The sequence below is a fragment of the Colletotrichum navitas genome (assembly GCF_030913465.1).
Source record: "Colletotrichum navitas strain CBS 125086 chromosome Unknown LY79scaffold_29, whole genome shotgun sequence".
Taxonomy (NCBI): Eukaryota; Fungi; Ascomycota; class Sordariomycetes; order Glomerellales; family Glomerellaceae; genus Colletotrichum; species Colletotrichum navitas.
In genome coordinates, this window is record NW_026850575.1 from 183,355 (window position 1) to 207,345 (window position 23,991).

Below are 23,991 nucleotides of genomic sequence, written 5' to 3' on the forward strand. Positions count from 1 at the left end.
TACAACTACCAGTGTCACATCGAGCGCATATTTCTCAACCATCTTAGGAACAGGAGGCACAATATCCTGGCCCGCTCCAAATTCAACCAGTTACAACCTGACGGTAACCAGAATCTCAAGCCCCATTACGGTTACTAGTTCTTCCTTGCCAAGTACTTCGTTTCCTACCTTCTTGCTGAGTACTGGAAATACAACCAGTACACTCACTGCCCCCGGGTCACCCGATCCCTCAACGTCGGACTCCATCATCTCAGGTACAGGACCCATCATTCAAACGAGCATTGCCGTTACTTCTGTGCCTCCTTTTCCTGTCAACTTCACCTTGTGGCCCTCCGGAACCGTTGGTTCCGTTAGCGAGGCGCCAACCATGACGGGGCCTTCTTCCTCGGCAGTCAACACCTCTAGCGGCGCAGTCGCTTATCCTACCTCAACCGTCACTTCCTTGATTGGGCGTCCAGCTCCCCCTATCGTCAGCAGCGCGAGTCTCACAGCTCCCTGGAATTCAACTCTGACAAGAATATCTACAAGCAATGTTTCGGGTTCGTTGACAGGGAGCACAGTAGCTGTTACATCAACATGGAACAACACTTTGAGTCCATCTCTCACAAGCACTTTCGTCGCCTGGCCTACTTCTCCACCGACGTCCAACTCAGCATGGACTACAAGTACCAATGCTATTTGGACGGTCACCAGTCACGAAAGTGACCCATCAACTTCGGTAAGGGTGTCCACCGTAACGCGAAGTTTCGCCAGTGTTCCCCCTTGGCTGGTCTTCAACTCCACGACCTTAGTTTGGGCAACAGGCACCATATCAGCTCCCTTTTCGACAGGTACTGTCACCTCAGGTTCTCACTCTTCGATGTCCAGCTCTAATCTACCGCCTTGGGCTACACCTAACTCTACAGTAGCCTCCATTACCGGAACCGTTTCAATTCCTGTGCTCACCTCATCCGCGGTCACTGCCACAGTGTTCAGCAGTTCCCTTATGGCTTCATTCCCCTGGAACAATGCGACCTTCTCCCATCCGCTGACTGGTACGTTGACCGCGTCTCTTATCACCGTGAGTGGAGGTGCAACGATTACCCTGTGGCCACCGAACTCTACCTGGACATCACAGATAAACACCACTGTAAGGCCGCCATCGAGTACCCACAGCCCGGTTCTGCAGACAACTGAAGTTAGTACTTGGTCCCTGACGTCCACCGGACGTTCCGTGACCATGGTGCCACCTTTCCCTACTGGGAATTCGACCCTGATATCTGGTCCTACAGGGGTCGGAACTTCGAGTATACTCCTCTCCACTGGTGTCACGACAGTGAGCACTGATATGACCTTCACATCAACCGACTCGCCTCCTTTAATAACCGCGAACTCAACATCGTCTCCTGTAGCAACTCGTAATGCGACTGTCACCGTCTCCGGTAGCGGCATTACCCTGATCTCGACATTGACGGGTTTGCCCGCCACGTTGACTGGTAGCGTCACTAGTACACCTGTTCCACCTACGTTACCACCGTATCCAACTACGAACTCCACCGTGTTATCTGGTCCAACAGCAGGTGGCACCGAGGTATCAAACACTTCTTCGGGAACCTTGTTCCAAACCAGTGAGCCTGCAGAAACCTCGAGCGGTTCTTTTGTAACACCAGCACCCCCATTTCCAACAGGGAATGGCACTGTGATCCCAGGTCCGACTGGCAATGTTACAATTACTTGGATTTCCGGGACCATATCAGGTCCTCTTATCTCTACTTTGACATCAACCAGAGCTAACGGTAGCGTCACCGAGATCCTGACAAGCGTCTCCTCTTCGGGCATCTCGGGATCGGTGTCGAGCTCTCCCTTCTCATCGGCTCCATTCCTCAATTCGACCCCCATCTCCGGCGCAGTGCCGACAACTCATCTCACCTGGAGCATATCAGGAACCGCATTCTCTTCTTTGTCTATATTGCCTGTACCTACGCCTTTACCTTCCAACTCATCTGTGGCTGCTGAGCCATCTTCTATAACCACACCATTGTCCACTTCCTTGAGAACGTCTATTTCTACATCCGTATTTTCCTCATCCAGCAGCGGATCGCGTACATCGCCATTTCCGTCAATCACCGTCTCAGGCGAACCAGCCATTACCAATTCTACGAGCTTTCCAACTGAAACCTCCACGTCCTGTCACACCGTCACAGTCACCAACGGCACTGTCACTCAAATTGTCACTCAAAGTGTTCTTGTCACTACTGCCAGCGCAAGCGCCAATCCCACAGTGGCTTACCCCCCATTTTCTAAAAACACTACAGTTGCATTGTCCAGAACTTTGTGCACATCAAGGTGGCAGAACCTCACTTCGACTACCTCGGCAGCTGGGCTCACAAGCACGTGGACCTCTCTGGTCTTGACCAACCGTAAGTCAATTGTTCGTCTTTTTTGACCACCATCCTCAGTACTCACAGGAACATCTCCCTCTCTTGACCGTGCCACCACTTTCATCACATCGACGACGAGGTGGTCGGGTGACCCTAGCGGAGGGGACGACGGGTCTACGTCCGAGAGCAACTTTGTCTTCGGCACACCCACCACCACCATCACCGACGCCCCGCTGCCGTCCAACACCGCCTACCCCTGGGGAGGCCTTGGCCCAATATTCCGCCCACACGAGAAGCCTGAGCCAAAGACAGGCGGCGTGAATCTCTCGAAGCTCAAGGACCGGAAGGCCCATGCAGCCTGACCTTCCTGGCGTCCAGAAGGGGAGGAAAACGCAGCGGCAGCGTCCCTGATGACACGTCCGGAGATGCCTTTGCTAATTACAACGCACCTTGCTTTTCTTTTTAGGGAACCACCTATCCCACAACTCAGGAACGGCGATTTCTGAAACTTTCCCTCATGTCTGTTTTCTCACCTGGACCATGTCTGTTTGAGTGGGATGCATTGGCGGACGCGCCTCAATACCATGGCCCACCGCGGTTCGCCGGGGAAAGGTGTGTGAATGTTTTCGCTAGCCATTAAAGTAGCGAACATGGAAGCGGATCTCTTCATGAATTATGGGAGTCATGGTGCGCTGCGTGATTTGCGATAATGATCATACGCCACACACACACACACACACACACACACACACACACACACACACAAACACATACACTGTATGTCTAGCTGTGGTCCCTCCGGCGTGGTGATGATGTTGTTTTGTCATGCATGTAAGTCGTGTCACAGCCTCCCCGCCACGCTGAGCGGGATTTCCTGTGGCAGTCGTCAGTTATGTATCAAAGCCTTTTCTGAACCTGAGTCGAGGTTTCGCGGCTCTTGACGGCGGGTTCTTTCTACATGCATGCAGTGTTGGCGGTGGCCAACGGCCCATCAATGGTCACATGATACATTTTCTTTTATTTTTGTCTAACCCCTTCTACCCTCCACCCGGTCCATAATATAGCCCATGCAGCCCTTGTTTACATGACAAATCAAGCCCCATGGTTGTTGTCTCTGACCGAAACGCCCGGAAGAAGATGTTGTGCCACCAACACATACCTTTTATCCGCCCATGCCCCGACTCATCTAATGGATATCTGGTGGCATATCGACATGGACTTGGCCATCTTGGTCATCTTGGGCCGTCTCTTCCGGCTTCCTCCCATAAATGACGTATCTGTGTGATGGAGTGAGCGTCATGCCACAGCACCTCCTCGCCTTCGAGATCAAACTTACATGGGAGCGTAAGCATGTGCACCGTGGCTTTTCAGCGCCTTCCTCACTTCGGAGCAGAACAGGAGCGTCTCCTGTCTGGTCCACCCCAGGTTTCTCGTAGTCAAACCAAGCGTGAGTCCCTCCAGGCCGTGGTCCAGATTGTGCTGCGTCAGAACCCCTAGGGTCTTATAATGGGGGTCGCGAGGCCAGCCGTTGACGGGCCACTTGTACTGCGTCTCCACCACGTCGACGAAACCAGCATTGCGCATGAGGGTAGCGTAGGTCCAGGCCAGGTCCATGCGGCGTCCCGACACTTTCCCTGCCGTAGTGAAAACGTCGGACAGTCTCTTGATCGGGTTGTCATTAGTCAAAGTGCCATCGTCGCAGCGGTAGGGTAGGCACATGTCCTGCATCTCAAGATAGCCGCCCGGTTCGAGGTTACTGGCAGCACAAGTCAGCCAGGCAGCAAAGGAAGGACGTGGGGAGGAAAGGAGTTTCGTACTCGAAGGCCTTGTTCACAAAGTCTTGATAGTCGCAGAGACTTCCGACTAGCATTCGAGCAAAGATGAAATCGAATCGCTGGGGCCATGTCCATTCCATCTCGAGATCGTCCATTTCCCAGCTCAGGTTTGGGGGTATCCTTTGTAATCCGAGTTAGCAACGGGGCTGGCATCATGCGCTAGGAGGATGCCACCATTTCGGTTGTATGCTGCTCAGGTCAACGCCGGTGACCTGTCCGCAAAGGTGTCAGTGGGTGCTGATGAGCGGAGATGCTGTGACAACCTTGGCTTCGGGGTGTGCGTCCGCTACGACGACTGTCAATCAGTATGCCTCGAGAAGTTGTCGTGACACTCACCATAGTCAATCGCCCAGAGTCCGGTGCCGGTGCCAGCGTCGAGCACGTTCTTGGCCCTACCATAGTTCTTCGGGCACAGGCAGAGCTTGTGATTCAGGGTGACGTCCCAGATCTGGTGCTGAAGCGCTGTTGCCATATGCCAAGACGGTCAGTCCCGGCTCTGCAAGCACCCGCGGTTGGACCACTCACCGAGGCGCTCCTGTTCAATAGTGTCGTTGGGAAATGGGTACTCTGCCCATGCTCGTTAGCTGGGATTTACAGCAAGGGGGTGTGGGGAGGAGTTTTGCGACTCACTCCCGGGGCTCATGGAATGGTAAGTCCTGCCATTTTCCTCCTCAAAGGTCACGACGCTTGGCGTAGGCGAATCGGTGCTAATGTTGGCGACCTGCGAGCCCGAATGGTCAATGTTGGTGTTACACCCGGACGACATGGCCGACATGAAACACTGACGCGCAAGTGCGAGTTGGCCCGTTGGTTGGGAGGCTAACTTACCGCCGAGATTGCAGAGTCGGAATCAAAAGTGTCGGGCTCCTGATGGCCGTCAGCTGAGGGAGAGCAAAAAAGCAGCGCGACGAGAGCTCGGCCAACAGAACATACCAAGGGTGGGGCAGCAGCAGCAGCAGCCATCTCTTCGTGCTGGGTTTGGTTGCAAACGTCGAGATGCAACATGGATGAAGTGGAAGGTGGGAGAAGGTTGCAACAGGTAGTTCGGTAGTTAGGTAGGTAGGCAGGTAGGTAGGTAGGTAAGGTAGCCCAGCCCCACACAGAGGTGGGCAGGTCGAGGGAAACGGAAACAGGCGGCGGGTAGGGCAAGGGATGGGATGCAACGGCAACAAGATGGCAGGAAGGAGGAGAGAGAGCTTAATCAATCCAATGAAGGGTACACTACATGCTTGGACACCTGCGGCAGCATATCAAATCGTCAACTTCGGCATGAAGTAGAAAATCTCCGAAGGCGGGAACTCCCTGCGTGTCTTCCTGGCCGCTGCGGCAGGTGCCCGACGACGAGGAGACTCGGGTCCGCGAACCTTAGCACGCACGCTGGAGGGCAGTCATATGCAGGGTCCCGGTGCCTGGTGTTATCGGTGGTACGAATCATATCATTAGGTTGTCAAAGTCCCGTGCTTTGCCGCGGGTGCCTTTGCAGCCCGTCCGTGCTGTGTGGGAGATCTCCCTCTTGTTGCTTCTCCATGACTCGGATGGTGGACAACTTAGTTAATCTACCTGCCGCGGCAGTCATTCCGACGGAGCATGCTTGTATGATCAGAACGTGCCACACGGTCCACACGGTATTCGTTCGCCGTCTGTCTGTTTGTCTGTCTGTCTGTCTATCCGTCCTGTGAGTCGTTTATGCTGTGCTTCCACCACGATCCAGTCACTCTTGCGAGCCTCGGACTTCCAAGCCGGCTGGCTGTTCACGAGCGGTTCAATGCGGATGCGGCGGATGCGGCGGATCCTCCCGTCGTGCCAAGTGGGCCCTCACCACGGAGACGGGGCCGAATCCAGTTTGGTTATCTTTCCTGTTGATTGACAGATGATGCAGTGATGTATATATGGCTAGAGGGTCAGAAATGAGTCGATCCATCAAGTCCTCGTCATGGGTTCGGAACAACGCACTGGCCGCGATTGCGATCCACGTCCCGGCCTCGTCCCTCGAGGAGGTCCGTGGAACTAGATATAATCTGTCCGGCAGCAAGCCCTGCCCGCGGGGGTGCAAGTGTCGTCCGTTTTGATAGGTCACAGCGCTGACCAGACCGGACCCAACTCCGGAAGACTGCTGACAAGCAGCAGACGACAAACAAGTAAGAAATCAAAAAAGAGAAGAAGAAAAAACGACTCCCTCGTCCTCGCAAGTCCCCAGCAGACGCTCGGACCACGATCTTCACCTCCTCCAACTACCGAGTTACTTGCCTGTGTAGGTAGGGTACCTAGGTAGGCAGGTGCATTACAAGCCTAGGGTATATGTTTCCGCGGGGCTACGCTAAAAACCCCACAGCCCGAGCCCCGCTGTGACACAAGAGGGGAGGGAGGGTTGAGGGGTAGCCAAACGAGGCGGCGTCGGTTCCAATGCCCTGTGGTAACGTGGTGCCCGAACAGAGCTTGCTAGCTTACGTACCACGTCGCCGTTGTAATTCATGGGGATTTAAGAGGCCCGTCCCGTAAGTCCGCAGCTCGCCTGGGACGAGAAGCAGGCACCTCTGCGGCCAGGGTATCTTTTGTTCGGCCGTAGTACGCCCTCCTGGCCCGAGTGACACCAACAAAAACCCACTTGGAGACCGGTGATTACAGAGCATTACATAAGAGGGCCTGGCCCCCTTGGAGAGGAAACGCCTAGCAGTGACACCTCGAGCCCTGTTCACAAAGCAGACGAGTCCGGGACCGTTCTTGTCGAGCGAATCAAACAAGCAAGTCCGACTCGGAATCGGAAACATCAGCAAACATGGCGGCCGCCAACACCCCGGAACTCCTGGATCTCACAATCGACAACATCACGCCCAACACGGTCCGCATCAACTCGCAGAGCGACAATGCGCGCCTCAAGTACCTCATGGAGCGGCTGGTCACGCACCTACACGACTTCGCGAGGGAGACGCGGCTGAGCACCGACGAGTGGATGGCGGCCCTCAACTTCCTCGTCGGCTGCGGGCAGATCAGCAGCGACGTGCGCCATGTAAGTCCCACGACAAAAGGCACAATCCGTCGCCATGTGATCCTCCGACACAGACGTACAAGACGCTGACTTTTGCCCGACCAGGAATTCATCCTCCTCTCCGATATCCTTGGCCTGTCGTTGCTGGTCGACAGCATCAACCACCCGAAGCCGCCCGACTCGACCGAGGGCTCGGTCCTGGGCCCCTTCCACACGCACGACGCGCCGACGCTGCCCAACGGGGCGAACATGTCAGGAGACCCCGAGGGCGAGCCGCTGCTCGTGGTTTGCACCATCAAGGACCGGCAGGGCAACCCCGTCCCCGGCGTCAAGATTGACATCTGGGAGACGGACAGCAGCGGGCACTACGACGTGCAGCACGAGGGGAGGACGGACGCGAGCGAGCGTTGCGTCATGATCTCGGACGACGACGGCCGGTTCTTCTTCCAGGGAATCAAGCCCGTGAGCTACCCAATCCCGCACGACGGGCCGGTCGGGAAGCTCTTGAAGCTGCTGGGCCGTCACTGCTGGCGGCCGGCGCACCTGCACTTCATGTTCGAAAAGGAGGGCTGGGACCACTTGATCACGTATGTTTCCTCGGGTGGAACAGGACAGCGGACCTACGGCTAATGACTTGAATTAGGGCACTCTACATCCGGGGAGACCCGTACGAGAAATCGGATGCTGTGTTCGGTGTCAAGAAGAGCCTCGTGGTGGACCTGGACAAGGTGGACAAGGCGACGGCGGAGGAGTACAAGGTCAAGGAGGGCAGTTGGCTGCTGAAGCAGGACTTTGTGCTGGTATCGCAGAAGGAGACGGAGGAGCTGCGTGACCGGAACGCCGTCGAGGCGCTAAAGAAGCTGGGACTGACGCATCTGAAGCTCGTGGACCACTTGCCCGTGCCTGAGCTGGACTGATGTGTAGTGTATGTCGAGCAACGAAATCAAAGCATCTCATAGACAGCAATGCAAGAAAATTGAGGAATACAGAGCGGGCTACGGGACCTGATCGAGGCGCACGAGCGCCCGCTGTTGGCGGGGAACAAGGACAGGCCAGCCAACTCGGGTGGCGCGTCGTGGAGACGCATCCGGGGAAAGCCGCAGGGCTATCGAAGCCTGGGTAAGGAATCGGGCGGGGCAGCTTCGACCGGCTGGCGACAGGTGGCGACTAGTTGATCGCCCGAGGATGCGGGCGGGAGGGATGTCTTGTGCCGATACTTGATACGATGCGTCAATTTGCCGGGTGTGATTCCTGTCAGATGATGGATTGGTCATGTCTCAGCCCAAAGGTGGCCGGAGGTGATGGGGCGCTCTGATAGAGGCGGTACCTAAGGAGCGGGTAGCGCGGGATGCCGAGATACGAAATAGTTTATGAATCATATTGATTTTTCTGGGTTTGATTTTCTTGTCTTGTGCAACTAGATGCAACCGAACCGCAAGGAGGTAGCCGCAGGTAATGTCCGCCATGGGTTTGTGATGGAATCGACGGCTTGAGGGACAAGTCCAGCCACAAGTAGGGGGGAGCCGTGCTGATGTGACTCCTAGATACCGTAGATAAGGGGCGTGTGCGTCCTTGGGTACAGGTATGTGGTGCATAGGCGAACCGTGACTCCAAATGAGTTGGGTGGCCTGTACGAACTTACGAACTGTACGAAGGCTGCGAAAAGGAAAGGGGAAGACTGAAACTTTCCGAGGCCACGAGTGAAGAGGGAAGGTGGCAGTGGCTAGCGCGGGTTCCCTCTCTCCAATAAACCAGCCATCGATGACAACGAGCAACCGAAACTGAGTTCCTATTGCGTCTCGTCTCGTGCAGCTAATACCTAGTCATGACGGCCAGGCCGGCACTGGCCGCCGTGGTAAGTCGAGTGTGGCAGTGATGGCAGTGGCGGCAGTGGCGGCAGAGAAAGCCGGCCAGCACCTTAGTCAGCATTCGGTCGTTCCATGCCCACTGGCCTTGGAGGTACCTAGGTACATCATGTGCCTAAGTGCCTGCTGGGTAGGTGGATAGCTAGGTAGGTACGGATACTAACTGAGATCTTTTACCCGTATCTTTCCACCCTGTAAGTACCGTGGTACGGATACGGTCAGAGAGGGGCCAGCAAGAGTCCGCGCCCACGCTCGTGCTCTGCCCCTCGTGCCTTTGTCCCCCCCAAGCTGAGCCCGACCGAGTCCATCACCTCTCCCAACCGCAGACCCAACCCACCCCCCATAAATCTTCCGACGTACACTACAAAACCAGTCCGGCAGCCCTTTCGTCAACTTCGACACTTCGCCACCACCCCTTCCTATATCAACACCAGAACCACCCTTCGGCTCTTTCAGCAGACGCATCCGCATTACCCCCTCACCTTCTTCGTACATCCGCTTCAGATCCCAACAAACGCCCGTCACAGCGAGACCGCTCTTGCAAGCCGTCCGTCGCTGACCCTCCGGCCCCCCATCACCAAACCCATTTCCCAACGTCACCCCCGAACAGACGAGTTTATGTCAATTGAAAATCTCAAGTCCTACGGTACGTCCAACTCCGTCTGCCTTCCCCGCTCGTCCTGGGAAGACGCCGACGTCCTGTCCCTTTGATGTTGGGCTATTTATTTGCTTGCTCGGAGACTGGGACACGTCGCCTCCCACCCCTGACCGCCACATCGCGAATATGCTGAATGCTGATCATCCTTGGACCCACAGACCCCTTCGCCGAAGCCGACGAAGATACTGGAGAGACCAAACAGTCTCAAAACTACATCCATATACGGATCCAACGTTCGTCACCGCCTCCCCCCTTTTCCACCACTGCCCCCAAACCAGGCAAATGCCGCACGAGCCGGCTCGAACCGTGCGCCGTGCGCGTAGTCCCAACAACGCATCAGTACAAACGCTAACACCTCTGTTCTTACTTGCAGAGCGCAATGGCCGAAAGACTCTGACTACTGTTCAGGGTCTTCCAAAGAAATTTGACCAGAAGAAAATCCTCAAGGTCATTAAGAAGCAGTTCGGTACGGCCTGAGCCCGCTCCCAACCTTCATGACGGTCTGATGGCTAACATCATCTTCTAGCTTGCAATGGCACCATCGTAGCTGACAGCGAGATGGGCGAGGTCATCCAGCTCCAGGGTGACCAGCGCAAGGTGGTGCAAGAGTTCCTCGTCAATAAGAAGGAGGGTCTCGGGCTGGATACCAAGGGCATCAAGGTCCACGGTTTCTAAGCCCGCCGCAGGTCGCCGCCGTTCCTACCGACCGCAGCCACCCCGGCTGCGGTTGACGTCCGGGCTTAGGATGGAGAGGGCATAAGCAGCCTGCTCCTCCCGCGCCGCTCAGTGCCGGCGCCCGATTAGACGTAGTAGGACGGTATACCTCCTACCGACGGAAGAGATTACCGGTCGGAGGTTTAGGGCGACTTGCGTCAGCTTCGACGCATGATGAGATGAGTAAATATCGAGCCTCTCGGGCTTGCCGTACATTCATTTGACGGCCCAGATAATATAGGGATATTAGTCCGCGTAATCGACGTCTTCGTCACACCCTTTGTTCCTCCATGACCGTCGTGCATCTCTGTAATAATGCGACTGCATGCATGCTGTCGACGCAATTATCTGACGGCCGGGTAGGTCATGTAACCACGCCACAGCTCGTTCTGAGGATGTCTGTCTGTCGGTTGGATGATGTCTCGAAGTCGTGGACGGCCGAAACCCAAACCCCGCCAAGCCAACGGTCCACATCAACGTCTAGTCTACGCACCTGCGCAAATGGGCTGATTGGAACATTATTACGACGCAGTAACTTTTTGGGGGGGCCTTTTCTTATGGGGGGGGGGGGTTTAGCTGACAAAACACTGCATTGACCCTTTGTCGCCATGTCGGCTTCCCGCGGCATCTTCTGCACGTTGGCAAACCTTCTTCTCCGTCCTGTCCTACATTCGGCCTTGGGAGGAGGGGTGGGGAGGGCGCTGCCGGTGGACTAAGAAAAGAAAAGAAAAAAACGTAAGCCCCAAGTGGGAAGGAAGCCTAAACCACTTTGAACGGGCTCCGTGTGTGTCGGCTTTCGTCAGCCACGATGCCGCCGACTTGGCCGCCAGCGCGCGTCACCGAAGGAAGGGGAAGAAAAAAAAGGGGGGGGGAGACATGAAGGCGGAAGGGCTCGATTGTGGGTATCTATGTTTCTCTAAAAAAACAGGGTTTCTATACACGAAAAAAAGAATAACTCAGCCAAGTCCCTCTCCCTCCCCCCTCCTCTCACTCGCTTTTCTCTAGGCCTGGGCCATCTTTCTGTCTTCCCGGCGGACCACGTGAAGGAGCCCGTTCCCTTTCAGTTCGTATGTGTATTAGAAAAACAAAGAAAGAGAAAGAAAAAAAAGGCATGCCAAGAAAAAGACTGAAAAAAAAAAGTGACAAATCGCTATAACTCGCTATGCGAAGGCGGATACAGAGGCAGCACGGCCTCGCCGGTGAGGCGGCGGGCCTGCTCGAACAGCAGGCGGGCGAGCGACTCGAAGGGCTTCTGGGGGTAGTCGGAGCCGTTGTAGTGGAGGTGGGCGAGAAGGGAGACCATGCTGATGAAGCTGGCGATGGAGAAGATGTTGATGGACGTCGACGTCTCCTTTTGGATATTGATGCTCCGCTGGGTGATGTGGTAGGCTATCGTGAGGGTCTGCGAGAGAGAGAGAGAGAGGGAGAGAGAAGTCAGCAAGTGAGCCGAACACGGAAATTGAACAAGGCGGGCGAGAGAGGATACGATAGGGGAGGAGGAGGGTAACTGACCGTGGCTATGGTGACCCAGCCCGGGAGGAGGAGCCTGGGGTCCTCGAAGCCGCCGGAGAAGGTCAGGATACGCTCGGTGAGGAAGGCGTTGGTGGAGTTGATGGTGAGGAGGCGGATGATTGTCGCTTGCGGGGTGTAGTTGATGAGCCTGGCTCGCGTTAGCACCGCCGTCTCTCGTCCTAAGGGGGAGAGTGCCAGCAGGTCCCCCCCCCCCCTCTCGGGAGAACTGACCATCGTGACATCAGGCAGTCTATGAAGAAGAATGACAGGTACGCAGAAGCTCCGCACTAACACCGGCAACCCCGTCAGCAATTATTCTTTTCCTTTTTTTTTTTTCCACGGGGCCGAGTTGGAGGGGGAGGCGAGAGATGCTTACCCACATGAGCCCCAGGGACATCTCGGTCCATGGGAACGGTATCTCGGGGTGGCCCGGCGGCCAGTTGGGCGGCGGACACGTGCTCCCGGCGAACCCGGCCACACCGACCCCGACCCCGACCCCGACACCCGAGGCGGCGGCGGCGGCCTCGACGGCCTTCTTGCCGCCGGGCACGGCGACGGGTATGATCTGGACGAGCAGGGTCACGGCGGGCTGCAGGGCCCAGAAGATGGCCGGGAAGATGGAGAGCAGGCGGCAGGCGAAGAGCCAGGGACGCCACGGCTTGGGCACATTGAGGACGACGGCGATACGGGGTTCGAGGAGGGAGGAGGAGAGGGCAAGGTCCGGCGCGAGGGACAGGTGGGAGGGGGGCCTGCCGTCGGTGTTCGGGGGCGACGGCGGCGGCGGCGGTGGGTAGCCGTTCGGGGAGGTCGGTGTGCCGTTGTGTAGGTGGTTGCGATGGTGGTCGGAGGCGGCGTGCGCCATCTAGGCTGCGAGGTAGGGCAGTGGTTGTGCGGCGGATTGCGCGGCCATTGATGGTGGGGAGGTCGTCGGTGATGCGAGTGAAGGCGGCGGCGGCGGCGGCGGTGGCATCAGGATGCGGGGGGGGAGGAGGAGGGAAAGAAAGGTGTAAGGAAGAGAAAGGCGTGGGAAAGAGAAGGGGAAGGGAAGCTATTTAGAAACGTGCCGGGTTCGAGGACCTTGTCGGAGTTCTGCCAAGGCTCGGGGCCTGGGTAAAGTTGGTAGATCCGGGTGGGAGGTTAGAAAGAAGAAAGAGCGCGAGGAGACTAGTGGTTGACAGAGGAAGGCCAGCTCGAGCGTTTTGGTATCGTGTCTCGGTTTGTGCTCATAGACTTTGGATTGACGGTACTGTATTCTTCCCTACTTGGGTTTTTTCTTCCAACCCTAGTCTTTTCTATTTTTTCTTTTTCGTGATTTTGAATTGGGGGAGCATGACTTGGTTTTTTTTTTTTTTTTCCTCCGATTCTTTTTCCCCCTTTCGTTTCAAAGAATAGCGGTAAACACAGAGTTGGGAGAAGCGGAGAGAGAGGGGGGGGAGGGGAACGAAGGAGGCGGGCAAGAAGAGGCGATCGAGTGAACCCTGAATGGATAGATGGATGATGTATGACCGGGGTGCTGGTCAAGGGGTCCCGTGCTACAATTGATTATCGAATGCGAAATGTGTGCGCTGGACCTACGAACTAATAGAGCGCGCGCTCGAACCCATCGATCAATCCAATGGTCTCGAACTAAGGGGGAAAACAAGGTTCGGTCAAGCTCAAACGAGAGAGAGAGAGAGAGAGAAAGAAAGAGCGAGAGAGCATGAAGCATCTTTTTTCCCCCACGACCTTCCGGGTTCGCTCACTGACGTGATGTTATCTGATTGCCACGTTGCCCACCGGCGAACAACCAACTATTAACCTGCTGCCACCGTTTCTTGTGGATGAGACCTGGGCAGCAGCAGCAGCAGCAGCAGCAGGGTCCTCCTGCCCGATCCGGGTTAGGTACCTTTTTGCTTGCTTTAACAAACGGAGTAGTACGTAGTTGCGGACTAAGCAGCAGCCCGCCAACTCCGTCCGTCTGTCGTCCTGGTGCAACTTGGCTCTGGGTCCAAGGTAACGTTAGGTAGGTACAGATAGATTGGTGTCTGACGAGAGTGGGGGAGTGGAAAGGAGCTATCAGCCACACAGAAATGTGGCTGAGAACTGTCGTGCCGATACCTAGTAGTGGCCTCCCTAGCTACTGGCTGTTCCGCCGCGGAGGATTCCGGCCGAATAAGTGGGGATCGGTGCCAGAAAAAAAGCGTCCCCCCGAAAGCTTGGACCATGTCTTTTTTCCAATTGGAATTTTCGACGAGAGCTTCCTTCGGGACCTGAGTAGGTAGGACCAGGACCGCTCGGCATCAGACCATCCTCCTAACCCCCCCCCCCCCTCTCCCCGCTCTCGACTCCCTTAGCCCCGGAACCGTGGGCGCAGAAGACCTGGTCTCGAACGAAAGCGAAGCACGCAACGCTAAAGGGCCGTATACCCGCGCATCGCACGCGCGCGCGAGAGAGAGAGAGAGAGAGAGAGAGAGAGAGAGAGAGAGAGAGAGAGAGAGAGAGAGAGAGAGAGAGAGAGAGAGAGCGAGAGAGACTCCCGAGCTACAGACGAACCCGCTCGCCATGTACCGAACCGCGAGACCGCTGCTCGCCATGCGGCCCCAGACATTCACCAGAGCGCTTCCCACGGCGAAGAGGATACCCGCCGCGACGAGGGGCTACGCGGGCAAGGCGAACCCGGCGGACCTGCGCCTGAGTACGCGCCTGAACAAGCAGGCCGCCCTAAAGGACGTCGGCTATGCCTCTAGCGAGATGGAAAAGTCCATGGCCATGATACACATTATGCTCCCAGGTTCGTCGTATCCAAAAGGAGGGGGAGAGAGAGAGAGAGAGAGAGAGACCCATGAGAACTTGCCTCCCCCACACCCTCTAGCACAGCAGCCGCGCCGAGACGTGAGAGACCCCCCGCGCTGACGCACCGCCCGCCCGGAAACAGGAACCTTCGTCCCCGCCCCCTTCTCCCAGCTCGACAAGTCGCCCGCCGCGCTCTGGGAGTACGGCGTGTCCCTCGTCAAGCAGCGCGCCAAGGACCTGCTCGCCATCTTCGGGGCCAAGGTCTCGTCGATGCCGACGTGGACCTCCCGCCCGCGCGCCCGGCTCGACCGCGCCAAGCTCGTCCCCGAGGCCAAGGCCCTGCACCTGCGCCTCGGCGAGGCCATGGCCGCCGGCGACAAGAACGCCCTCCGCGAGATCTGCACCCCGCGCCTCTACGAGACCCTCTCGGCCACCGTCTCGCGCCGCCGCCCCGGCGAGCGCCTCACCTGGGAGCTGCTCCGCTACACCGCCCGCCCGCGCGTCGTCAGCCACAAGCTCGCCGTCATGCCGCCCGTCGGCCGCGGCCCCGTCATCCAGCAGGTCGTCGTCGCCATCAGCAGCGCCCAGAGGCTGGGCAAGATCGACCGGGCCACCGGCCAGCCGCTCGCCAAGACCGGCCTGCGCGTGCAGAACCAGACCGAGTACCTCGTCATGACCAGGCAGTTCGACTCCAAGACGTGGGAGCCCAAGAAGTGGGCGGTCTGGGGCAACACCAAGGCCACGACGCTCGAGGACTGGCGCCTGGAGGAGAAGGGCATCCAGCACATGGAGAAGCAGGACTTTGCCAAGAGGCGGGGAGGTCTGTAGGCTATTCTATTTTTATTTTTATTTTTATTTTTATTTTTGCGGCAGGAGACAAAACAACTTTGTGTGTACGAGGCTTTTGCGGAACAAAAAACATGTAATGAGTGTATTATACGTGTTTGATTAACTGGTTATAGAACGGGCCTTGGGGTTGCAAAGGAGCAACAAAAGACCCAGCAACCACGAATACAAAAAAAAAAAAAAAAAAAAAAAAAACTCCCCCTTATTTCGAAGCGAACCTAGACTTCATCTCCTTTTCTATGTAGCGTCTGAGAGACGGAGAGAGAGAGAGAGATGCGGTATACCTCCCGGCTCACATTTAGGTGCCGCCAAACTTCCAGCCACAACACCCTTCCGATCGGCGGTTTTCCGCGCTCGTAAGAGCAAAACACCCGAGCTTGTTTTTTTTTATTTGTTTTTTACTTTTACGCCTTAGAAGAACTTTCCGGCGGGCTTGACGACCTCGACGTCCGAGGTGGCCTCGTACTCGTCCCTCTCGACGAAGCGAGGCGCACCGTCGGCGGAGGCGGCGTCGGGGGCGAGGCCGTCGGCGGGGCGGTCGAGGGCGTCGAAGCGGCGGCCGGTCCGCCTGGCTCGGACGTATTGGAAGGCGAGGCGGCAGCCCAGGGCGGCGAAGCCCCACAGGAAGCTGCCGACGGGGGCTGCGACGAAGGCGCCGAAGGCGCTCCAGTCGTCGGCGTACAGGCCCTCGGAGAGGATGAGCAGGCTGCCGGCGCTGCCGGCGTCGCCGTCGTAGTAGACGAGGCCGAAGAGGAAGACGGTCAGGATGCCGCCGAGGCCGCCGGCGACGACCTCGAAGCCGCGCCACCAGTAGAAGCGGTCGGAGAGGCCGAGGACGAGGACGGGGATGACGGAGGCCGAGACGAGGTCGGAGATGAGGTAGATCTGCAGCACGGACGGGGCCTTGAGGGCGATGACGACGGTCGGGGCGATGACGAGCACGACGGCGGCGCGGATCCACCAGACGTTGAGCCGGTTGCGGAACAGGTCGTTGGAGGCGGACGACACCATGGCCGACTGCAGGCTGTCGAAGGCGGCGGTCGAGAGCGCGCAGACCATGACGAGGACGAGGCCGACGACCCAGGCCGGCATGCGCCCGAGCAGCAGGAAGAAGGCGACGGAGCCGCTCTCGGCGACCTGGTCGAGCGGCAGGGCGCCCGACCAGGCGGCGACGAGGCCCGTGACGCCGACCAGGGTGAGGACGCAGAGGATGACGGCGACGGCGACGGAGACGCCGACGCGCAGGTCCCTGTCCGTCTTGGAGGCGAAGGTGCGCAGCCAGAAGCCCGAGAGGAAGAAGTCGTTGGTGAGGATGCAGACGGGGAGGATGTAGAGGAGCTGCCAGCCGAGCAGCGTAGGCTTCAGCAGGCCGGAGCTCTCGATCAGCGACGTGTCGATGTCCGTCTCGACGCCCATCGCGATGCCGACGATGACGATGAGGCCGATGACCATGGCCCCCTGGAGGTTGTCCGTCAGGAAGGAGATGCGGAAACCGCCGAGGGCTGGGGGGAGGGGGAAAGATTTCAGTTAGTCAAAAAGAGTTGTCTCGTGAAACCAACCCCCCGTATACATGGAAAAAAAATAAAGAGAGAGAGAGAGAGAGAGAGAGAGAGAGAGAGAGAGAGAGAGAGGAGGCGTACAGGTGTAGATGGTGGTGACGACGCATTGCACAATCATGACGGGCAAGCCGTCCAGGCTCGTCAGGGCGTTGACGACCTGGCCGATGGCGGACAGCTCGGCGACCATGTAGAGGAACAGCGTGACGAGCGTCATGAAGCTGAGGTACAGCATGGCGACGGTGCCGTAGCGCTGCCTCGTCCACGCCGTCAGGACGAAGCCCTCGGGCGTCTTGCGGCGGATGATGGGGCCCAGGAAGGCGAAGACGAGGAGCGGGAGCGAGGACGAGAGGGAGTACACCATGACGCCCTGGATCCCCGTGATGGTGGCGAGCTCGGGGTAGGCGAAGAGGATCCCGGATCCGAGTGCTGTAGGCGGGGGGAAGGGAGGGCGAGGTCAGTATTCACGGCAGGATTTCGAGGACAGAGAAGAAAAGAAAAAAAAGGGGGGGAGGGATTCCGGAGCGGCAGCACGTTTCCCACGCAAGCATTAACTTGATCGAGTAATCACGGTACAATCTCAGCTTCATCCCCGCAAGACCGCGCGCGCGAATGTCCCCCTCCTGCTCGCGAGAGACGGGATAGGGGAATTTGCGCGCGACGCCTGCTTCGAATCCGCGCCCGTAGTGAGCCGCATCCTCGGTGGTCCCCCCCCTTCCTTCCCACCCCTCCCGACGTCCAGTTTCCGCGGGGCCGGCCACAGACGGTCCCGGCCGAAGCTGGCCTCGGACGGCATGCATCGGCCCGGCCCGGAAAACAGGGAGAAGAAGGGAGGGGGTGGGGGTGGGGATGAGGGGGGCGAGGAGTCGTTGTTGATCTTTCTTGGGTTACGAACCTGCCTTGTCAGTTTCGACCAGATGTGGTCCAGCCGCGATCTCATCTCATGATACTCGAAGGGGAGGACGGTGTCGTAAAGTCAGTCCCCCCGACATCGTCGAGCGTCCTGCTGTCGCGGGCATGTCTGCCATCGATGCGTCACGCTTCGGGAACGCGCTTCCTTTTCTGTTCGTATGCTTTTGCGCCGTTCTGCCGCTCTCTTTCTTTTCCCATGGGAGGGAACAGTTTGGGATGGGGGAGGGCTGAGAAGGCGCCGGCTTGGGGCCGCGTCTCCTTCACTCACCAGAGGCGATGAAGTTGAGGGCCAGGGGGAAGGCTGCGGGGGGGGAGTTGCGTGTTAGTTGCCGTCGTAGCTTCAACGTGCAGGGGTGAAATGAGTAAAAGGAGTGAGAAGGGGAGTGAGAAGGCGAGGCAGAAGTCTGCGTGTGCGACGCCCGTTGGATGAGGGGATTCCTGACCCGTCTGAGTCCTGTTGCCGGAGAGGAACTCTCCCTTGGACTGATTGCGGAACTTCCACGCAATAGCAGTGCCGGTGATGCTGCAGAGACCCGAACTGTCAGCGTCGTGTATCGCGGAAAGCGGATTGCCAAGGGGGGATTCTGCTCATCGGGGTCGAGGGGGGCGCAATGCCGGTTCATACAGGAAGAGTGCATAAGTGACGTAAATGACGGCGTTGGACGCCGCGGCGGATGGTTGGCCCATTGTTGCGACTTGGCGTCGGGTCTTCGTGTCGGCCTGGGCTTTTACTTCAACAGTAATATGCGATGAGCAGTGCTTCTTCTCTGTGGTGTCGAGAGGAGAGAGAGAGAGAGAGAGAGAGAAAATTGGCGATTATCTTCAGCAGTGGCGTGAGAGGACGAGGTTTGCGCATGTGAACAAACTTCTCAACGCAAAAAAATCCTCATGCGGGTGATTACAAGTGACAGGCCACCCAGCACTAATTAGAGTCGGACAAGCGTGATTCGACATGGGCGGGGGGCTACCCTTCTCCCTCGATGGGATTCGATCAGCCAGTGGTTCGGCTCAAAGAGTGGATATGTCGCGGGCGAATTGAAGCGGCCAACTGGCCGAACCCGGACCATTCAGAGCGAGTCGAGAGGGGCTGATTCGGGTGCCACAATTGTCGAGGTGGACCGACGTGGACGGGAGGGGTCCCTGAGTGAGTGATGATGAGGCCGGACGCAGAACATGTTTTGTCAAGAGAAGGAGTTTGATATCGTATTCCGCAAGACTCGTACCATTCCAGGCCGCTTGCTGTGGTGTTTTGCTCTGTCAGCACCCTTCCTACCTACTGAGGTACCCTGGGGCCACTTAGGTAAGCAGCCTATAATGCCGGGGTACGTTGCCCTCGTACCGTGAACGTGTTGGTCCGCACCCGAGCCGGAACCGGCCGCCGCCCGTGGCCCTACGATGCCGGAGGGTCCGAGTGCCGCCCGTGCACCTTCCGACGTTCGGGAGAGCTTGACCGCCGGCACTTTCGACTCCGGGAATCTCCGCCGCATAGCGTCCTGACCGTGTGATCAGATGCCTTCCTTGTTTTGCCACTGAGTGTACCTGCCGAATAAATGACTCGCGTCGGGTGTAGGGCCCATCCTCTATTAGCAGGTAACAAGCAGGGCAGCGTGGATATTGGATCGCAGCTCATGCCAGCCTGTCTCTCGCCATCAACCATTTAACGGTTAGGATCTGCGACCCCGAATTCTCGTGGTTTCACTTTCAAGGGCTGTAGTAACTTTGCATTTCCGCATAGCAACGGGGTCAAGTGGCAACTCAGCACTTCATTTGCAAAACAAAAAACAAACAAAAATCAAAAAGGAGAAGAAGAAGAAGAAGAGGAAGCCGTATAGAGCATATTCCTTCAGAGGTCATTAGTCTCAGCCACTTCACAGCAACAAGATGAGCATTCAACTAATAGAAGGTCTCACATACAAGCATCCAGGTTGGTTATAGGTTATTCTCACTCCCAATAGGCCATCCTGCCTTTCGATTCGATTCGTCTAGGCACTGAGACTACGTCGTTGTTGTTGGTCTCTTGCTCTAGCTTGTTGCAGTCAGTGTGCCGGCTTTCATGTTACCCGAGAAGTACCGCCCCCGTATTGCCACCTATACGGCTCAATACGACTTCGGGTTGAGGCCCAATGCGATCCGGGACTCATCGTTCCGGGTAGCTGCTGGCAGCTTGAGCGCGGTGGGCACGAGGTAAAACGGGAGAGCAATGTGACAAAGCCCAACGCGGCCATTATTGGTACGAAATCTAACCAAACAGCATTCATATCTGATGCGTAGCATCAACCGCCTTTTTTGTGAGGAGCTAAAACTCCAGGTGTAACATCCGTCCGGGAAACATACGCCGGTTCCAAAATCAAATGGGTATAAAGGAGCGCCACTCCCGTCCATGTGCTCTGATAAGCAAGTCGCCGATACACCAGTCCCAATTACCGCCCACCTGTCCCGTTCATCGCGACACCTTGCGAGAACCGCCGCGCTCCATCGTATCCGCGCCGTCCGGGGAGTATTCAGTTCAGTGAGCCGCGTTCCGTGGCCCCTTTTTTCTTTCTTCGTTTTCGGCATCTGTCTCGTCATCGGTCTTCTGGGTTCGAGTTCGGAGCCGTTGACCATGTGCCCCCAGGGCACCCGCGCCATTCGAAGCGTCTTTTGGTTGTGAATTTTTTTTTTGATCATCATTTTTGTCTTCTTTGGACGTCTCACTCGTCTCGGTTCGGGTCGAATTTGGAGCGGTCAATCATGTGCTCCCAGGGCACTTGTGTTTTGGCGCTCTTCTTCATACAGCTCTTGCACACGGACGAGTCGTAGTCGACCTGGGTCACGACGACCTTGCAGCGTTTCTGCGTCTGGCTGTATCGGTAGCACCACTCGGAGGCGCCCGTGAAGTGGTGCCCGCAGGCATAGTTGCGGCGGTACCACTCGCACATGGCTGTGGGTGACAAGTGATGGAAGCTGTCGTTTATGATGATCTGGGGTTCCCGAGTCAGAAAGGACGCGTCTCTGGCAAAGGGAGATGTCCTACCGTTGAGAAGCTGAGCGAGGCTGAAGAGGGGGGGGGAACTTGGCATGACAGCTCGGTCAAGGCAAGTGCATGGGCCGACGGGTACCGGTGAAGTAAAGTAGCCTCTCAGACGGCGTCCCGAAGTGCTGGTTCAGCGGGTATATGTAAGATCATAAGCACGGTGGCTGCAGCAGCGGGATCGATGGCCAAAGAGGAAAGGGCAGGGTTTCTATAACATCTCAAAAAGCTACCTGTAGGCTGTATCCCTCGAGTATCCTGGGACAACTTTGGCTTGCACTTGCAGGCAGATAGGCCGGCGGGTGTGATGCCGAGGAATGGTTTTCTTTTTCCCGGGGAGGGGGGGGGGGGGGAGAGAGAGGAGTTTGAACTTGAGGGGGAAAAAAATAAAAAAAATAAGAATAAAAAAAAAGCCGACGACTTACTGCGGCTCGCATGTAGATGACCAAATGGTTGCATGGGGGGGGCAGTATCCGTATAGGTTTTCCCTTGTCTCAGACGAAAAGAAAAGAAAATGATATCTACCCATCCATTTCCTCAACCCGTCCGCGGCCGCAAAAGAAATCCCGTCGGCTTTCTCCAGGGCTCGAGATCCATTGTCTCGACCGTATCGTATGTTCCTCCTTTCTTCCTCCAGCCCCGTGCTTGGCCGCGGGCCCAAGATGGTTGTCCGCCAACACGAGCTGGAATGAAGGAACCGAGCCAGCGCAGTAATTCTTTCCCCTAACAAGGCATGGTAGGCTAGGTAGACGGCCACGAAGCCCTATAGCCTCACTAAATGGGCTGGTTGTCCCGGGGGAAAAGCAAGAATACTACAGCCCGCAAGCTTGCGCGGAACGCAAGTGGCCTTGGAGACCGGCCTTTTGTGGCCTGTTCGTCCCAAGACTAATACCAATACCCACCTCCTCCCGGGGAACGCAGCAATCCTAGTGAATTACACTCAGTCACCCCCCCCGGCAGTTTCTCGGAAGACGGGAGAGCTTAAACCAATCACTTCACCAAAGAGGGGGGCTTAGGGGGCCCACGAAAGGAACCCCTGCTTCGCGTTGTACCCGAGAGAGATCTGCATGGTTACGAAAAAGGACCAGACGGCGACACGAAAGGGGGTCGCTGCCAGCTAGGGAGTGAGGGGCTCTCTGTCTCTTCTTCCTTTCCGTTTCGTCCCAATCGACCACCAGGTATCACGCGGCAAAAGAAAAAGTGAGATGTGACAGTGCCCGAGATGTGTTTCGCACGCTTGGGGGGGGGGGGGGGGGGGGGTGGGCCACCAGGCAAGCCCCCTCTCGGTTTTCAGTCTTGGACCAGAATGCCATGTCGAGGTTGTCGACGGAGATAGGGTTGGAAAAGAAAGGGTTCCGTAGCAACGATGGCGTACGGAGTACGGCGAAGGGACACGCACATATTTTGCCCCCCTTGCGTTCGTCACTATTCTCCTCTCTTGCTTTCTTCCGAGCATCGGGCGACGCCTACAAGACTCACCGCCCCCTCTGGCCTTTACCGTTATGACGCCCGTCCCGTGTTATCATGACGAATGCCAGGCATACGAAGCTCGGCGCAGGAATGGGGTGAAGTCGGGCGCCCATGGAAGCCCGACCTTGCGAAGCATAGTGAGACAGGAGGAGCGAGACAGACAGGCATGCAGAGCCAGGACTGGGGTAACGGGAGGGAGAAGGAAACGCTGCTATAAATGAATTGTTGATCCATCCTTGCCGCCGCCGACGACGACGACGACGACGACCTGGGCGTGTCGAGTCGAGTCGAGTCGAGTCGAGTCGAGTCGAGTCGAGTCGAGTCGAGTCCTCCCTTGGGATCGAGACAGATCCAGCCTTGATCTGCCAGGGTCATTCATTCCCTCTTCCGCCGCCTTTTTTTTTTGTTTTTCTGGACCGGGCGAGCCCTTCCACGTCCAATTCTAACGACGCAGCACCCAGGGTCGGGTCTTCCATCACTTCTCTCGCGCGCGCATATCCGGGGATTGGCACAGGGGGGGGGGGGGAGAAAAACAAGTCTCGGAAGCACACAAGACCAAAGGGAGCTTGTGACCTTCCCCGTTCGGCCTTGGGAACCGTTCAAAAGTCTTTTTTCTGATGACGAATTAACAACGGGGCAAAACCTAATACTTGTGAGCTTCTTTGCCATGCATGCATGCACTCACTCCCCTACTCCACGGCCCATCGACGAAAACACGGAGCCATAGCCGCCTGTTCAAGATAACCAGATGATTAACATGTCATCCGCAGCTCCGAGACCTTGACGCCCCCCCGAGTCTTCCTTCCGCAGGGACACGCATCACCCCCCCGTCGTCTTCGCAGCCATGCAGCCCCTCCACCCGCGGACCAGCACGCCCAAGGCCTCGACGGTCCTCCGGGACTTCCTCAACCAGGCAAAGTGCATCTGCTGCACGGTGCGCGTGGTGGAGCTGACCAAGCACCGCGCCGTCGTGGAGTGGGGACCCGTGCCCTACTTCACGGCGCGGGGCCGGCGGGCCGAGTTCGTGTACTACACGGCCGAGCGCGTCGCCGACGTCAAGCCCGAGGTGCTCCGGACCTGGGCCGGCCGCGACGAGCCCGCCGAGTGGGTTCGGGACCGGCTCCGCGACAGCTGGCTCGTCGAGCAGCTCGTCTACTGGGTCGAGTTCCTCGAGGAGTGGAAGTCGTACCGCGAGTGGTACGTCTACAGGCCGGAGCTCTTCGGGGGCAAGCTCCCCGACGTGCTGAGCCCCGGCTGCGAGGGCTGCGTCAAGCCGCACTGGCCGGGCGGCCTGAGGCGACGGGCGTCGTCTTGTGCTTAGGAGGTTTCTGAGGGAAAAGGGGGGTGTGTGCCAAAGTGTCTGGCGGGTTTGGCGGTCCTGGTACGCAGGGGAACTGCATGGAGGGCGATGAAAGCGCTGGGACCGAAGGTTCTTTTTTGGTTGTTGTTGTTGTTGTTTTTTTCGTTATCGCTTTCATTCTTCGCTTCTATGGAA

The 23,991-nt window shown here is 57.3% G+C and overlaps 13 protein-coding genes across 13 annotated transcripts; 7 read left to right on the forward strand and 6 right to left on the reverse strand.

Annotated features, from left to right (window-relative positions):
- Positions 1-414: 414 nt before the first annotated feature.
- Positions 415-2,956, forward strand: LY79DRAFT_703539 (uncharacterized protein; the record flags this gene model as incomplete). Its single annotated transcript, XM_060564970.1, has 3 exons — positions 415-665; positions 2,295-2,399; positions 2,518-2,956. Coding segments are annotated over 3 exons (520 nt in total), but the record flags the coding sequence as incomplete, so codon positions are not given.
- A 123-nt stretch (positions 2,957-3,079) lies between these two features.
- LY79DRAFT_198080 (uncharacterized protein) lies at positions 3,080-3,350 on the forward strand. Its single transcript, XM_060551437.1, has one exon. It carries the CDS (start codon positions 3,140-3,142, stop codon positions 3,299-3,301), a length of 162 nt encoding a protein of 53 aa, XP_060414203.1. The 5' UTR covers positions 3,080-3,139; the 3' UTR covers positions 3,302-3,350.
- A 7-nt stretch (positions 3,351-3,357) lies between these two features.
- Positions 3,358-5,239, reverse strand: LY79DRAFT_553840 (TAM domain methyltransferase). The gene is made up of 10 exons (XM_060557814.1): positions 5,129-5,239; positions 5,024-5,062; positions 4,826-4,916; positions 4,721-4,762; positions 4,532-4,657; positions 4,459-4,481; positions 4,370-4,407; positions 4,178-4,315; positions 3,697-4,116; positions 3,358-3,637 (listed from the first exon to the last, which is right to left on the reverse strand). Exons 1-10 carry the CDS (start codon positions 5,198-5,200, stop codon positions 3,547-3,549), a joined length of 1,080 nt encoding a protein of 359 aa, XP_060414204.1. The 5' UTR covers positions 5,201-5,239; the 3' UTR covers positions 3,358-3,546.
- Positions 5,240-6,971: 1,732 nt separating this feature from the next.
- On the forward strand, positions 6,972-8,098 carry LY79DRAFT_590220 (dioxygenase; the record flags this gene model as incomplete). The annotated part of the gene is made up of 3 exons (XM_060561120.1): positions 6,972-7,202; positions 7,287-7,768; positions 7,825-8,098. 3 exons carry the CDS (start codon positions 6,972-6,974, stop codon positions 8,096-8,098), a joined length of 987 nt encoding a protein of 328 aa, XP_060414205.1.
- A 1,566-nt stretch (positions 8,099-9,664) lies between these two features.
- Positions 9,665-10,379, forward strand: LY79DRAFT_515492 (translation initiation factor SUI1; the record flags this gene model as incomplete). Its single annotated transcript, XM_060554719.1, has 4 exons — positions 9,665-9,692; positions 9,863-9,937; positions 10,078-10,170; positions 10,231-10,379. The coding sequence occupies 4 exons, from the start codon at positions 9,665-9,667 to the stop codon at positions 10,377-10,379; spliced, it is 345 nt and encodes a 114-aa protein (XP_060414206.1).
- Positions 10,380-11,568: 1,189 nt separating this feature from the next.
- On the reverse strand, positions 11,569-12,792 carry LY79DRAFT_632034 (N-glycosylation protein-domain-containing protein; the record flags this gene model as incomplete). The annotated part of the gene is made up of 5 exons (XM_060562189.1): positions 11,569-11,790; positions 11,931-12,078; positions 12,162-12,217; positions 12,307-12,348; positions 12,460-12,792. The coding sequence occupies 5 exons, from the start codon at positions 12,790-12,792 to the stop codon at positions 11,569-11,571; spliced, it is 801 nt and encodes a 266-aa protein (XP_060414207.1).
- Positions 12,793-14,303: 1,511 nt separating this feature from the next.
- On the forward strand, positions 14,304-15,745 carry LY79DRAFT_198087 (uncharacterized protein). Its single transcript, XM_060551438.1, has 2 exons — positions 14,304-14,700; positions 14,845-15,745. The coding sequence occupies exons 1-2, from the start codon at positions 14,472-14,474 to the stop codon at positions 15,528-15,530; spliced, it is 915 nt and encodes a 304-aa protein (XP_060414208.1). The 5' UTR covers positions 14,304-14,471; the 3' UTR covers positions 15,531-15,745.
- Positions 15,746-15,959: 214 nt separating this feature from the next.
- Positions 15,960-17,468, reverse strand: LY79DRAFT_515401 (uncharacterized protein; the record flags this gene model as incomplete). Its single annotated transcript, XM_060554710.1, has 2 exons — positions 15,960-17,050; positions 17,189-17,468. The coding sequence occupies 2 exons, from the start codon at positions 17,466-17,468 to the stop codon at positions 15,960-15,962; spliced, it is 1,371 nt and encodes a 456-aa protein (XP_060414209.1).
- A 571-nt stretch (positions 17,469-18,039) lies between these two features.
- On the forward strand, positions 18,040-18,983 carry LY79DRAFT_198774 (uncharacterized protein). Its single transcript, XM_060551440.1, has 2 exons — positions 18,040-18,316; positions 18,456-18,983. Exons 1-2 carry the CDS (start codon positions 18,175-18,177, stop codon positions 18,767-18,769), a joined length of 456 nt encoding a protein of 151 aa, XP_060414210.1. The 5' UTR covers positions 18,040-18,174; the 3' UTR covers positions 18,770-18,983.
- A 980-nt stretch (positions 18,984-19,963) lies between these two features.
- On the reverse strand, positions 19,964-20,967 carry LY79DRAFT_198586 (uncharacterized protein). Its single transcript, XM_060551439.1, has one exon. The coding sequence runs from the start codon at positions 20,684-20,686 to the stop codon at positions 20,114-20,116; it is 573 nt and encodes a 190-aa protein (XP_060414211.1). The 5' UTR covers positions 20,687-20,967; the 3' UTR covers positions 19,964-20,113.
- LY79DRAFT_590225 (uncharacterized protein) lies at positions 20,707-20,934 on the reverse strand (the record flags this gene model as incomplete). Its single annotated transcript, XM_060561121.1, has 1 exon — positions 20,707-20,934. The coding sequence occupies one exon, from the start codon at positions 20,932-20,934 to the stop codon at positions 20,707-20,709; it is 228 nt and encodes a 75-aa protein (XP_060414212.1).
- A 1,324-nt stretch (positions 20,968-22,291) lies between the features above and the next one.
- On the reverse strand, positions 22,292-22,825 carry LY79DRAFT_553867 (uncharacterized protein). Its single transcript, XM_060557815.1, has one exon. The coding sequence runs from the start codon at positions 22,728-22,730 to the stop codon at positions 22,527-22,529; it is 204 nt and encodes a 67-aa protein (XP_060414213.1). The 5' UTR covers positions 22,731-22,825; the 3' UTR covers positions 22,292-22,526.
- A 515-nt stretch (positions 22,826-23,340) lies between these two features.
- LY79DRAFT_669705 (uncharacterized protein) lies at positions 23,341-23,817 on the forward strand (the record flags this gene model as incomplete). The annotated part of the gene is made up of 1 exon (XM_060563682.1): positions 23,341-23,817. The coding sequence occupies one exon, from the start codon at positions 23,341-23,343 to the stop codon at positions 23,815-23,817; it is 477 nt and encodes a 158-aa protein (XP_060414214.1).
- Between the last annotated feature and the right edge of the window lie 174 nt (positions 23,818-23,991).

Excerpts from the sequence above, each read along its gene's own strand:
- LY79DRAFT_553840 (XM_060557814.1), bottom strand. The coding sequence starts at position 5,200 with ATGTTGCATCTCGACGTTTGCAACCAAACCCAGCACGAAGAGATGGCT. Across the intron at positions 5,063-5,128 it reads CTGCTGCTGCCCCACCCTTG|GAGCCCGACACTTTTGATTC; the intron begins GTATGTTCTGTT and ends GACGGCCATCAG. Across the intron at positions 4,917-5,023 it reads CCGACTCTGCAATCTCGGCG|GTCGCCAACATTAGCACCGA; the intron begins GTAAGTTAGCCT and ends TCGGGCTCGCAG.
- LY79DRAFT_198774 (XM_060551440.1), top strand. The coding sequence starts at position 18,175 with ATGCTTTTGCGCCGTTCTGCCGCTCTCTTTCTTTTCCCATGGGAGGGA. Across the intron at positions 18,317-18,455 it reads AGTTGAGGGCCAGGGGGAAG|TGACCCGTCTGAGTCCTGTT; the intron begins GCTGCGGGGGGG and ends TGAGGGGATTCC.
- LY79DRAFT_198087 (XM_060551438.1), top strand. The coding sequence starts at position 14,472 with ATGTACCGAACCGCGAGACCGCTGCTCGCCATGCGGCCCCAGACATTC. Across the intron at positions 14,701-14,844 it reads GATACACATTATGCTCCCAG|GAACCTTCGTCCCCGCCCCC; the intron begins GTTCGTCGTATC and ends GCCCGGAAACAG.
- LY79DRAFT_553867 (XM_060557815.1), bottom strand. The coding sequence starts at position 22,730 with ATGGATCAACAATTCATTTATAGCAGCGTTTCCTTCTCCCTCCCGTTA.
- LY79DRAFT_198080 (XM_060551437.1), top strand. The coding sequence starts at position 3,140 with ATGTCTAGCTGTGGTCCCTCCGGCGTGGTGATGATGTTGTTTTGTCAT.
- LY79DRAFT_198586 (XM_060551439.1), bottom strand. The coding sequence starts at position 20,686 with ATGATGATCAAAAAAAAAATTCACAACCAAAAGACGCTTCGAATGGCG.